The sequence below is a fragment of the Cupressus sempervirens genome, chromosome 6, assembly GCF_028749045.1.
Source record: "Cupressus sempervirens isolate cs-2001-9-10 chromosome 6, ASM2874904v1, whole genome shotgun sequence".
NCBI lineage: Eukaryota > Viridiplantae > Streptophyta > Pinopsida > Cupressales > Cupressaceae > Cupressus > Cupressus sempervirens.
Window position 1 is genome coordinate 65,567,101 of NC_143123.1, and position 13,997 is coordinate 65,581,097.

At 31.0% G+C, this 13,997-nt stretch overlaps 1 protein-coding gene across 1 annotated transcript; it reads left to right on the plus strand.

Moving 5' to 3' along the window:
- Window positions 1–1,737: 1,737 nt before the first annotated feature.
- Window positions 1,738–3,258, plus strand: LOC149551149 (ATP-dependent DNA helicase PIF1-like). The gene has a single exon (XM_089790061.1). The coding sequence runs from the start codon at window positions 1,738–1,740 to the stop codon at window positions 3,256–3,258; it is 1,521 nt and encodes a 506-aa protein (XP_089646187.1).
- The last annotated feature ends 10,739 nt before the right edge of the window (window positions 3,259–13,997 follow it).

Below are 13,997 nucleotides of genomic sequence, written 5' to 3' on the forward strand. Positions count from 1 at the left end.
TTAAGTTATCAAAAAGTAGCACAATGGGAAGTCTTAAACAGTCACCGTAATTTTGCACTGCATACAACAAATCTTTTCTTCAAAGCAATCAAGATACTAATACATCAAGTATTGTCAACAATGTGGGTCAGAATAAGAAAAGGTCAACTTAAAGGAAGGAAACTCATTGCAAAAGACGTCAAAAACAAGCCAAACTTAGAGAAGATATTGAAATCAGACATTGGCTATGTTGACTTCAAAAGGATACGAATATCTCCGGACTACTGCCAACAACTCAAAAAAAATGCCTTTGCTATGATACGTCAATTGGGACCACCAACTTTTTTCCTTACTTTTACAAGTGCAGAACAAAATTGGGAACCATTAACAAAAACTTTACACTCTTTGCACAAAATGAATGAATCAAAACCAGAGAACAATGAAATAACTTCTGAAAGTAATACTGACATAAACACCCTCATTCGCAAAGACCTAGTTACATGTGCACGTTATTATCGCCATCGAACAAAAGCTATCCAAAAATTAATAATGACTGATGTCTCCTTCTTTGGTAAGGTTTCTGACTTTTTCTCTATAACAGAATTTCAAAATAGAGGTAATGAACATGACCATCTTCTGATTTGGGTACATAATGCCCCAATCTATGGGAGAGAAAGCAACATGGACATAGTTAATTTTGTCAATAACTACATAACTTGTAGTACAGAGCACTTACAACAATCTTTAGCAAAACTGCAAATACATAACCATACAAAACGATGTAAAAGATCACAAAAAAGAACATGCCGATACAACTTTCCCATCCCTCCTTTTCCAAAAACAATGATACTTGAACCTTTAGCAGAAAGCTCTAATACAACATCAACAAATGCAGCAAACATATTCTCAACACTAGAAAAAGCAAACTATGATAGTTCATTCACATATGATATGTTTCTAGATGAACTGCAATTGACAGAGTACGACTATGTCAACTCAATTAGGTCAACATTAGATAGGCCTACTCTATTTCTCAAACGAAAACCTTGTCAAATATGGAATAACAGTTTCTCAAAGAAAATGCCATTGTTATGGAGAGCAAATACAAATGCACAATTTGTACTAAATGCATATGCCAGGGCTATGTATTGTAGCTCATATATGGCAAAAGTAGACAGATCAATGACAAATGCATTCAAACAGATTCGAAAAGACCACCAAAGAAATAATATAGATGCACTTCACATGATAAAAAAACTAGGAAATGCTTTACTAAACTTGCAACAGATGTCAACACAACAAGCTGCACATTTAGTCCTCTCAATGCCACTCAATCAAAGTTCCCGAAGATGTATATTCATTGACACAAGACCTGATGATGAGCAGATTTTTGTTCTTAAATCTTCAAAAGAGTTGAGAGAAGAGCCAGATGAATCTGAGAATATAATGGCAAAATCTTCACTACATTACTATGTTAACCGTTTAGAAACTCTAAACCACATATGCTTTGCCGAATTTGTTTAAGAATATAATGGAACTAAACATTTTACTAGAAAGAAAAAAAAACTTGCTATAATACGTTTTATGAATTACAACATCCACATTGATCCAGAAAACTACTATAGAGAACAAGTCCTATTATATGTTCCATTTATAATAAGTATTCAAACAATCTTTGAAAATTTCAGCTCTTCGCAATTAGCATATGCATACCATGAAGAAACAATTATAAGAAATCGTGCAAAATTTTGTTATAATATGAATAGCAAATGGGGAAACATTGAAGAAGAGGAAAATGAACTACAGCTCAAAGACTCCAGTAAACAAAACAAGGAAAAAGGAAAAAATGACATAATACATGAAGCTTATGACATATCAACAGACATTCCAACAAATTCATATAAAAACTTGTATAAATCATCAAATGTTGGATTTGACATAGCCAAACACCCACAGATAATGAATAACATTGACTACTTCAACTTGCGTCGAACACTCAATATTGAGCAACAAATGATAGTTAAAGACATCATAACCAAGAAACAAAAAGATAGGGTCACACCAATGCACCTTTTCCTCACAGGTGGTGCTGGCACTGGCAAAACATTTACAGCTAAAGCTATTTACCATGCATTGCTACGTCTATATAGTAATAACATCAATGACGACCCTGACAAACCAAAGGGATTGATAGCTGCATATACAAGAAAAGCTGCCTACAACATTGGCGATGTTACAATACATTCTGCATTACACATACCATTTAATAAGTCTGAATTTATCCCTCTAAATAGTGATACACTTGACAAAATGTCTAAGCATTACTGTCAGCTTCGAATCCTACTCATAGATGAGATATCCTTAGTGGGATCCTGTTTCTTGAGATACATTGACTTACGTTTGCGTGACATCATGCAAAAACCTACTATTTATTTTGGAGGATTAGACATGATCTTCTGTGGTGACCTATACCAGGCATTACCAGTTCTAGATTCAAATGTCTTTGAAAGCAAACCAACAGGCAAAGACTTGATGCCTTACAATTTCTGGAACGACAATATAAAGTGTTTCTCTTTGAGAAATACAATGCGTCAAAAAGACACCACATTTTTTCACATTCTAAACAGAATCCGTATAGGTGAACAAACAATAGAAGACATAGAATACCTTAATGACCACTGCATAAAACCCATACCAACTGACCCCACTCTTCCTTTCCTATACTTTAGGAGATCGGATGTGGATAAACACAACAAGAATATGTTATCAAGTATGCCTGGAAATACAATTACACTAAGAGCAATTGATGATTTTGAGGAAAACTACAATGCATTACGACTTTATGCTCATACAACATGCCTTCCTACTGAAATAAATGTGAAGGAAGGAGTGCTCATAGAAATTTATTCAGGAAACTACAACACACAAGATGGTATTGTCAATGGCTCTGACGGAATTTTCAAATTATACACTAGAAATAATGAGCACGACATTGTATGGATCAAATTTAACGATGCAAACATAGGCCACCAACAAAAAACAAAGTATATTACATACTACAATGATGAAATTGAACAAGATTGGGTACCAATTCTACGCATTGCAAGACCAATCCTTAAAACAACTGCAAATAAAAAAATAACCATACGAAAACAATTTCCAATTCAACTTGCATGTGCTCGTACTATCCATCGATCTCAAGGACTAACAATGGACGTGCTTGCTTTTGACCCAACAGGAGTGAAAAATCACGGGCTCGCATATACAACACTTTCATGAACAAGAACAATTGATCACTTATACTTCGTGAAGCCTCTTACAAGCAAAAATTTCAAAGTCAAGCAAAAAATAATTAGAGAAATGGAAAGGCTAAATACAATTGCACAGTGGAAACTTCAAAATCATGACATATGCTTGGAATCATTACAACATTTGACCATTTGCTCACTAAACACTCGTGGATACCATGCACATTTACTTGACCTCTCAACTGACTATGACATCGTCTCTTCTGACATCTTATGCCTACAGGAAGCCAATAGCAAAATTGATGCCTCAAAACCTTTTACTGACACATACAACTACTTTTCTATTCATGGTATCCATGGTTTACTAACTTTGACAAGAAAAGGATTATTAGCAACCAAGATCAGTGAACACATTACAGAAAATGTAGAAATACAAAGAATAATAATAACAAGCTTCAAGAATAAAATTAATATAATCAACTTATACGCAAGGCCAAACTCCGATATAGATGAGATACAAAGAGCTCTAAATTATGTACTAAACAACATAGAGCAAAATAACATATTGTACATATTAGGAGATTTCAATATAAATATGCAAACAACAAACAACCGAGCTAAAACTCTTAATAATTACATGCAACACCACAAACTTAAATTTCTCTTACAAGATACAGACAATATGAACACTCCACTTATTGATCATATTTGGTCCAACATAACTACAAATATATGCAATATTTACAAATCAGAAGCATACTGGACTGATCACCTATCAACAATATTAAAAATCCATCCGACAAATGACAACTTTTCCCAACATGACCAGAATTACTGAAAATTCACCCAACAACATCCTACATTTCTCCAAATACATTTATCACCAACAACTATCTACTCCACATAATCACATCAAACTCACATAACTAGACAACATAACAATTCCTTTTCTCATTTCTTGTTGCCAAAAAAACAATGTAGTACAACAAACAAAATATGCAATATTACAATGTTTAAAACGAAAACAAGTTAGAATATTCCATGGTAAACAATTTAAGACAAAGTAGTTTAGTAATTACTATACTAACATGAAACTTTCAGATTCAATAACCACATTATACAAATTACAAAATATCTACATAGCAACAAAGAATTTGATGCACTGAACAAATTTTTTCTACCCACAATTTATGCAGACAAATCAATGGATGCAAACAAAAGAGCAGGAAAGGCTACACAAATTAGACAAGAACAATCTACAAAAAGGTAACCTATATTTTCTTTTAACAATTTTTTAGTTTCATATTCAGACGAAAAATACACTAACATACGTACCAATGCAGGACAAAACTGAAAACACTTGGCTGCATTTCTATAGAAGACTTGAATGCAAGAAAAGGAGGCAACACATTTGAAGGAGATGTCTTGGTTGTCTACAAAGTGAACCTTGACAAAGTCAACAAAACACGAGAAGTGCTACGGGCAGACCTAACAGATCCTAAAGCAGAAATGACAATAACAGTGACTGTTACTGAAAACTTAATCCACCAATATGAGGACAAAATAATCCCAGGCATGGGTGTCTCTATAACTGGATTTGAAATTCAATCAAAATCAGACTATGATAGAGGTGATTGTGATTGCATTCTTGTACTAAATGAAACAAGCATTGTTGAAACAATCAATCGCATATGCAATGACTACAATTTCATCCCCAACACTACAATAAGGAACCTGTTAAATAGCACAAGCAACTACCCTATTGGAACAGTAGGTGCATTGGTCGTTGCAGCACAAAAGCAAGGCAACCTCAACATTCTAGAAATAAAGGATGGTCATTCTGAGGAAGACAGGGCACAGGTAACAATTAATACAAATTACTTCTCCAATTGTACTTTTTCAAATTAGCACACTATTTATTATGGAAATATTCAATTCAATATTTTAAAGTCTATCTGTATATTCTACGCAGTTGGAAATCCATCCAAATTTTATTCGGCACTACATCTCAGCAGAAGAACATCTTGTTCGAAATGAAACACCAACATGGCTTTTTAGAAACATTGTAAGAAGGACAGACCGAAAACAAACACTTCGAATAGGCCTATCCACATTTATTTGCAAGCTAAATGACAAAATGACATTGCAAATGTTACATGACATAATGCAGAAAACTAGAGAGGTAAAAGAAAATCATTGTTCAAATGTAAACAATTGTTGCTATAACATGTAATTGACACTTAGAAACTGTACTTTGAAACAGGTCAATGGGAAATTGAAGATTTCAAATCCATTCTCCAATCCATTTGGAGCATTTTGTCCACACTGCCAGCACAAATTTGAAGGATATGGAATCCTCGAAGAAGAAACTGCACACTGTATTGGATGCAAGCAAGATGTCAACTATGTGCACAAGTTACACCTGAAGACATTGCTTTTTAGTGAAAATAAACAACCAATCCAGTGCTTCATTGACAACATGATGGTTGACCAATTAATCCCAGCACTCCGCAACATCAAGTATCATGAATATATGCAGCAAAAATCCAAAGTTGTATTCATGCTAAGAGACCTTTGCATTCAAGCAACTTTCACACTGACCCAAGCCAATGCAATCACACATGTCAACTTGCTTCAAACCACTCAAACAAGTGAAAAGGTGAGCTTATAAATACTTTTAAAAAAACACTAAAAACATGAATTATTGCACAAATGTTTCATGTATCAATAACAAATATCTAACGTAATTCTTTTGTTGACATTGCAGGCAAAAGAGGAATAAAAAAGCTACAGAATACTTTATTACAAGAACCTTTGCTACAAAGTCCATTGAGCCATCATAAACGAAAATGCTATATTGTACATATGCTTACAGACAATATTCTATCAATAGCTTAGGTTGAATAGTAAACCAAATATGTCTACAACTATGTACCTTATTTTCAGACATTTCTAAATTGTTAGTCAGCTTTCACTTCTTTGTCACCCTCTATAGCATCGAAGCTATAAAATTACTTTATATGCCATGAAGTAAATTAAAAAAATGGAACAACTAGTTCCTACCGTCATATGTCATATGTGAACATAAATTTTAGTGTTGTCATGCATATGAATGAATATAATGCAAATGCTTCTTTCACTCTAGAAAATGTTGTTATCATTGTCTCAATGTAAATAATGTCATTGAAAATAAAAATTAATCATCATACAATTAAGACATTCAAAATTGTTCTCGAAAAATTTGATTCTAAAAATATGACAAATCAACTATTGTATTTTGTAGTAGGAAAAGTTAATTCTGCAGTCTTATTGCCTCGTTCACTTAGTCAAATAAAACAAATACAAGAAAATCAAACAATAATAATTAGCAAAATGAACAAGTTATTTCACCTGAACACTACAGCCTCCAATTCAAAATACATGACGGCAGGAACTAGACGCTTTGCGTCCTTGTTTACTTGTGTTTTTAATGGTTTTTAGGGTGTCCTCCGTTGGTTTGTGTGCTTTCTCTCTCTAGTCCCTTATATCTTTGGAGTCGGCCCTAATTTGCCACTCACTTTATTTTGTGCAGGCTCTCTCATTTGATGATAATCACATGGTGTGATTTAAAACATTGATGGTAAAAATTTCAACACAATCTAATCCATAAGCAATTACTAACAAAAATAGAACACTCATAAAAGTTACACATTCAAAAATTGCATGCTTATTATGATTATATAAGAATTAAAAATATGGAATCAATAACAAAATGTTTTAACAAGGCAAAATATGTAGTCATGAGAGCTATGGAATAAAAATATAATACTTTTTAATACAAGTGTCATAGAATGGCTAAGTACTTGCCTCTTTAGTTATATAGTAGAAATAACAATAAAAGTAATAATTTTTAAATTAATACGAATAAATTAGATAATTTTAACATAATATAATTAATGAATAAATATATATTTTAATATAGTTGTAGCAATAGAAAGATTTGTTTGAATATTACTGTATAAATAATCATTATTTATAAATTATAATTATTATAAATTTTATTTTTTATTTTATTAATATATTATTTAATTATATATGATCATAAGACTATATATGATATATTATTATATTATTATTATTTATAATTTATATCATTTTATATTATTATTTGTAGTCTTGTATATTAAAAATAATATTTACACAATTTAATAATCTGCACCTAGATTTCATGACATATAAAAATAAGATAAAGTTAATACATAATATTTTTTATTATTAAAAAATATCAAGAACATTAAAACAACTTTAAAATAAAATTAGAGATAAAAGCCTAGTTAAGTAAATAAGTTTTACAATAATATCTAATAATAAAAGGACTGAATTTAAAACTCCTAAATCAACATAAAAGACTCACTTGGTAAATACTAATAACTAACAATTTAAGGTGTGTTTGATTTAAGAGGGGGACATTTTGAAAAAAAAAAGAAATTTTAACGAGGCCAAGCAAACATCACATTATACATTTATAAGGCGTGAGAACTATAATGATCTTATTTAGTAAAATGTGGGAATTGTAATGATCTTGTGATTTTATTTTAAAAATAATCATAACTTTTAAAATTCTTGCTTGTACTTTTAAAAATTTCTCTACATAAATACTATTTATTTCAACTATGATTGGTTTATACTAATTTGTGCTATAAGGATGCTTTTTTCAAAACTCCATATTGCACTATTACTAGATGGTAATATTCTTCAAAAATTATTTTTATTAAATAACTAGATTTCACTTTATAGTACATACTTAACATACAAAATTCATCAATTTGTGTTAAAATTGTATAAAATATTATTTTAAAAAATCACATTCTAATTATGTTAAAAATAAATGAAATATTATAGTTTAAATAATAAAGTCAAACATTATTTTATGAAAAGAAAATTGAGTGAATACTTATACACTGGTAAAAGTTCAAACACAAATACAAATACTATTAAATTCCATTCATATTCATATAGGTACTTTATAATAAATTTAAGAGGCAATTTAAAGCTAATATATAATTTGAAATTTCTAATTTTATAATTTTATAATTTTATTTTATAAATTCATATTTTTAAATTCGCATTATATTCCTACATTTAAAAAAAAAAAATCACTTTTATCTTTTAAATGATGGATATGATAAAGTACAAATAGTAAACTACTCTATTTTTTCAATAAAAAACGTTTCACTTTTATCTTGTATATGATAGATATGATAACTTATAAATAGTAAACTACTAATTAAATATGAAAATTTATCTTGATAAACTATAAACATAAAGAACTATAATATAAAACTATGAATTATAAACACTAAACAACTAATTAAATATGAAAAACAATTTTGATAAACTATAACATGAACTATAACCCCAAGTACATGCCGCTAAGTGGCACTTGTTTAATTAGGTGGATGACTGTTTAATATAAATGAGTACTTTTTTTTTTGAAAAGGATGTACATTGAATATTTAACTTACTTCAAACTTGAATCCAACTTTATTTGTTTTATTTTCTTTCATTAATGATTAATAATAAAATTATTTATAAAAGACAATATACAAGTATTGTTTTTATTTAAAAATAAAACTATTATAGAAATTTCTAGAAGCCTCTTTACTTAAGTTGACAACCATTTACTTGAGTTACAGAGCTTATAGCACTATGTGTGTTTTGTTCTTTAACTTCTCACACACTCAATAGTCCATCATTGGAAATAAGAAAATAAAAAATGGCCAACCATACAAAACATACACATTATCTCAATATAACAAAGCGCAGAAAAATAATGCAAGCCATTTACTTGTCAATGATAACAAATTTTCAATATTTAAAATGTTGATTTTTCTATCTTATGGCTCAACAAAGGGCAAAGACATTCTCAATGAATTCATTGACACTATTGGTCATAAGAACTCGATAAATTGGTCTCATACACGTGTCATTTGAGTGTAATACTCACTTTTTAATTCAAAAACAAATAATGTAGTGATTGGGCAAAAATCATGTATAAAAAATACCTGAATGAATTAGACCCAACATCCCTTCTAAGAATGTGAAACCCAACTAAAGGATCACTAGTTTGGAACTTTATGTCTAAATGTTGCCCCTTAATCAGAAAATATGTAACTTGGGATTTAAGTAGAGGAGAAGAAGCTCTATTCTAGGAAGATTCATGGGATGGACTCCCCCCTAGATAATTTGTACATTCCAAACAATGTTAAAAACACCTTAGTAAACATATGGGGAACAAATGTAAGCAACTATAAACAATCTCATATAGAAAATGGGAAGGACATATGAGAATGGAAATCTTTGGAAAATATAAATCTTGAACCCAAAGAGAAGGAGGTCTTTGAGGAAATCCACAAATAGAGAAAGGTCAACCCTAAAGATAGAAGTGACAAACTAATCTAGGGAGCTTTCAAGGATGTAAAATACAATGTGGAGAAAGGATATAATATTATTATCCAATCTCAAAGATGGGAAGAAATCAATACGCCACTCAATCTATGTTGGCATCCTGCATGCCTACCAAAGGCACGAATCTTCCTCTAGGCAGCAATTAAAAAAAGAATTTTAACAGTGGATAGATTTAGGAAGATAGAATTTGAGGGACCCTCAAGATGTTACTTATGCAAACAAGATAATGAGACAACAGACCACCTCCTATACCAATGCACATATGCCAAGAATTGTTGGGAGTGGCTTTGTCAAGAACTAAAATGGACATCACTATTGACTAAAAACTTGGAGAGTCTCTTAATCGGTTGGCCAAAGGACAACTTAACCAAAATTTACAATAAATTATGGATGATAAGTCCATCCATACTCATGTGGGAGATCTAGAAAGAAAGGAACAGAAATATATTTTGTGAGGTAGAGCTCAACATTTCATCCCTTCTAAATAAAGTAGAAGCAAGTATAACGAAAGTTATGAATATCCATTTAAGAGGAACAATGAAAGAAGAAGGGACCTTTATAGAATGAGATGAAGAAATGAAACGTAATTGGACCAATCTAATTAATCCACCATTAGTATATAATAAGGCCAATCAAAAAGCCAGGACTGATTGTAAATGCAAACCACCACTGAAAGGGTAGTTAAAGTTAAATTTTGATGGGGCATTAAGGAGTAATCTGGGGAAAGCAGTTCAATATGTTGTATTATAAATACAGACTCCAAAAAAATAGATCTATAAAAGAGCCAAACCTATGGGTATTATTACAAATAATTTAGCAAAGCTAGAAGCCCTCCAGGATGGGCTTCGACTAAGTTTAAATTTAGGAGTAAAGAAATTGCTAATAGAAGGGGATTCCCAAGTTATTTTGAATGTCAAATGGCCCTTGGTCTACTAGTGAAGTTGAAAGGCTCACAAATAGCCCACTAGGGATCGAGTCCTGTCAAGTGCAAGGCCCCCGACATCTAAAAGGGATAAGGTTGGGATTGTGCCCCAGGTGAATTTGGCAGAATGGATACCCTTCAGTCCTTGGTTCTTAACGAAAGAGGCTAGGTGAAAAAGTTGAATCTTCATAAAAAAATAATTTAATGCCATAAGAAAAAGAACTACACCAAATTGGGTGATGAATTTAGAACTTGAAGAAGTATTAAATCGAATAGACTAAGTAGAAGAAATTAGGATTCAACACATCTATCGAGAAGGCAACAAAGAGGTTGATTATCTTGCAAATAGGGGAGCAAATGGAGAGGATATTTTTATTGCAACAAACTGAGTAGACCTATAACAATCTCTGTATTAGAGAAGTGTAGAGGAATTTTGTGACACACACTGGTAACTTGTAAAAGATAAAGACTTAACCTAATCAAGAAAAATGACAGATTCACAATAATGGCAGAAAAGTATTCAATAAGTTATATCTACATTAAATACTCGAAGACGTAAAGATCATAAGATTTGATTTCTCCACAAGGAATATAGATCTTCTTAGAACTCAACTAAGCACTAAAAAAAAACCTTCCTATTGATTTCTAAATCTGCATTGTAAGATTTGTAAATTGGAGGGAATTGAGAATCGATCATAACATCATGCCCGAATAATACCCTTAACTCATAAATAGTGAGTAGATACTTGAGAATAATAATCTTAAAAGTTCCTTATAAAAATATTGGTTTCATGAACCATAGGTATCTTTTCTTTCATTCTTCATATCTCATATTATACCCTAATTTTTAGTGATATTAGCTAATTTTTCCAAGTCAGAATTCATATAAACCTAAAACAATTTTATGAAGAGATTTTTGTTCTACTCGATATTTAATCCCTATCCAAGACTGATAATAATAAAAAATGAACGAGACACCAAGTGATAAGCTATATCTGTTTTACTCTAATTGCTAACTATTTTGATAGTTGTTAAAATGATCATTTAAGGCACTTAGAAACCTTGACTATTCTAAGTACATATTTTAGGGAATTGAAATAGGGGATATATGAGATTAGTGAATATTGGGATTGATACAAGGATGATATTAATTTTCCTAATAGTATTGACATTTCAAATGAGCTTCAACACTATGACAATATGTAGAAAGGAACAAAGAAAGACCTATTCATGAGAGACCCCAAGACAATTAGACATATTCATTATGGATTATATCAAAGAAGACACACCCGAAGCCCCTTGATACTGTGGAGAAGGAAGACTATAACTCTCTTCAAAATATGAGAATATGTAATATAAAATCAATGTATAAATAAACTGGGGTAGGCCCCTTTTATATTGTAAAAGGGTATAGGACGAAAGTCTTGGGCAAGACTGAAGATTTTCTTCTTCGTTCTTTCCTACAAGTGACTGTTTGAACAGAGAAATATGTAATTTGAATTTATATTTCTCTTTATATAAGCAAAGGCTTTAGCCGTTAACCGATTTTTTTTTTATAAAGAAAATAAAAGAAAAAGAAAAAGAATAAGAATGTAGTGAAATATTAAAATGATTTTCGAAAAAAGAAAAAGAAAAAAAGTGGTCAATGTTAAGTACATTTTCAAATTAAATACTTTGATGTTAATTCTATTCTAATTAGGGAACTATAGATTTTTTTTTTTTAAAGAATCAACATTTATGTTTAAATATTGATATATAATTTTGTTTTCAAATATATTATTATGAAATTATAGAAGAAAAGTAACAATTTTTGGAAGTCCAAAAAAACCAATTTATCAATATTATCAATAATAACTTTCTAAATAATAAAAAGTTGTCAAAAATAAAAAGTTTATGTGTGTATGGTAAACAAACTTTAATAATCTAGAAAGATGTAGCTTAAAAATATAAGCCCATGCTTAAATTTTGAACATCTATGGTAATTGAATTATAATTGTTAAAAACATGAAGACCTTCCTTTCATGCAAATTTAGCCTCAAACAATAAGACTTTTATCTCAAACCAAATTATTTCAAATACATATTTCATAGAGTTTTTCTCATTTTAAGATTTCAAGGAAGATCCTTCTTTCTTTTTTATGAAAAATACTAACCAATTAAATTAAATCGGTAAACTAAAATTACATCTAAATCAAAAAATAATGGGAGGATAAGGTCATTCCTTGAGAGTCATGGGGGCATAATCGAGAAGTATAAGAAATAAGGGCCTTTTCCTAAAGCATTAAAATCATAAAACTAATTGGACCTAGCTTAGAACAAAAACAGTCTCAATCAACCAATGTCTTAGTCAAAGGAGGTGAGTCTCTGGTTCATACTTCTTTCCCTTAACCAATACATGATTTGGCTTAGGGTCTAGCAATGTCTAAACATCTTCATTATCTTCCTCAACCTCTTTTTCTTTACGTCATGGAGAAATAAATAAGCCACCCTAGAAAATCCTCTATAAGAGGAAGGCCAAATTGAATCAACCACCTTAGTTGGCCAACTAATAGTTGCTAATGGAGCCCAAGTAGGACCTACTATCACAGGCCAAGCCATGGAAGATCAACGTCGACATGGAGGAATAGAATTGAACTAAATGGTAATAACTGACACTGGGGTGAATGATGAGGAGGAGGTTGAGAAGAAAAAGTGTCAGTATGTCGCTAAGAAGAACTTTCACCCTGACGTTGACCAGGAGAAGTGGAATGACAATTATAAATGAAAGGTTTTGGAGGAACTCTAGCCACTGTATAGGCAGTGTTTTCCCAATGTTGTAATATATCATGTAAGTGGGTCACCTTTAAGGGCACCTTATCTACTTGAACTTGTATTTGTAACATCACATTATTGCACGTGTTGGATTAGTAAAAAAGGATACATTGCCCAAGGGGTTTAGCTTAGTTGGTTGAAGCAATGAGTTCTCATTGTGGAGACTCTAGTTCAAATCCCAAGAGGGACATCTCTGTGGAATTCTAAGTTATGACTCCTGGTCTTCTATTATTTGTATTTGTCTCATTGTAAAAGGTGTATTCTAAGTTGTGACTCTTGGTCTTCCAAATGTTGTTTCTAGTGTGGTTTCTTGAAACGAGCTTGACAAAGTTTGGAATTCTCATGTTGTTGCTTGAATAAGCACAAGATTTGTAAACAATTTCAATATAAAAAGAAGGATGCATTGAAATCAATTAATGTTTATGAAAAAAACTTCCACAATTTTTTCTTTTCAAATGGAAAAGAGAATTAAAAATATATATTTTGTAACGAAGTTGTGAAAAAGGAAAGAGAAGTGTAGGGTTATAGATCCCAAAAGAACCATATTCCAATAAAATATTTGTGGGTGAAATGGAGAAAAAAAATCATGAG

What these genes read in the sequence shown, in the direction of transcription:
- LOC149551149 (XM_089790061.1), top strand. Translation starts at nt 1,738, where the DNA reads ATGAATAGCAAATGGGGAAACATTGAAGAAGAGGAAAATGAACTACAG.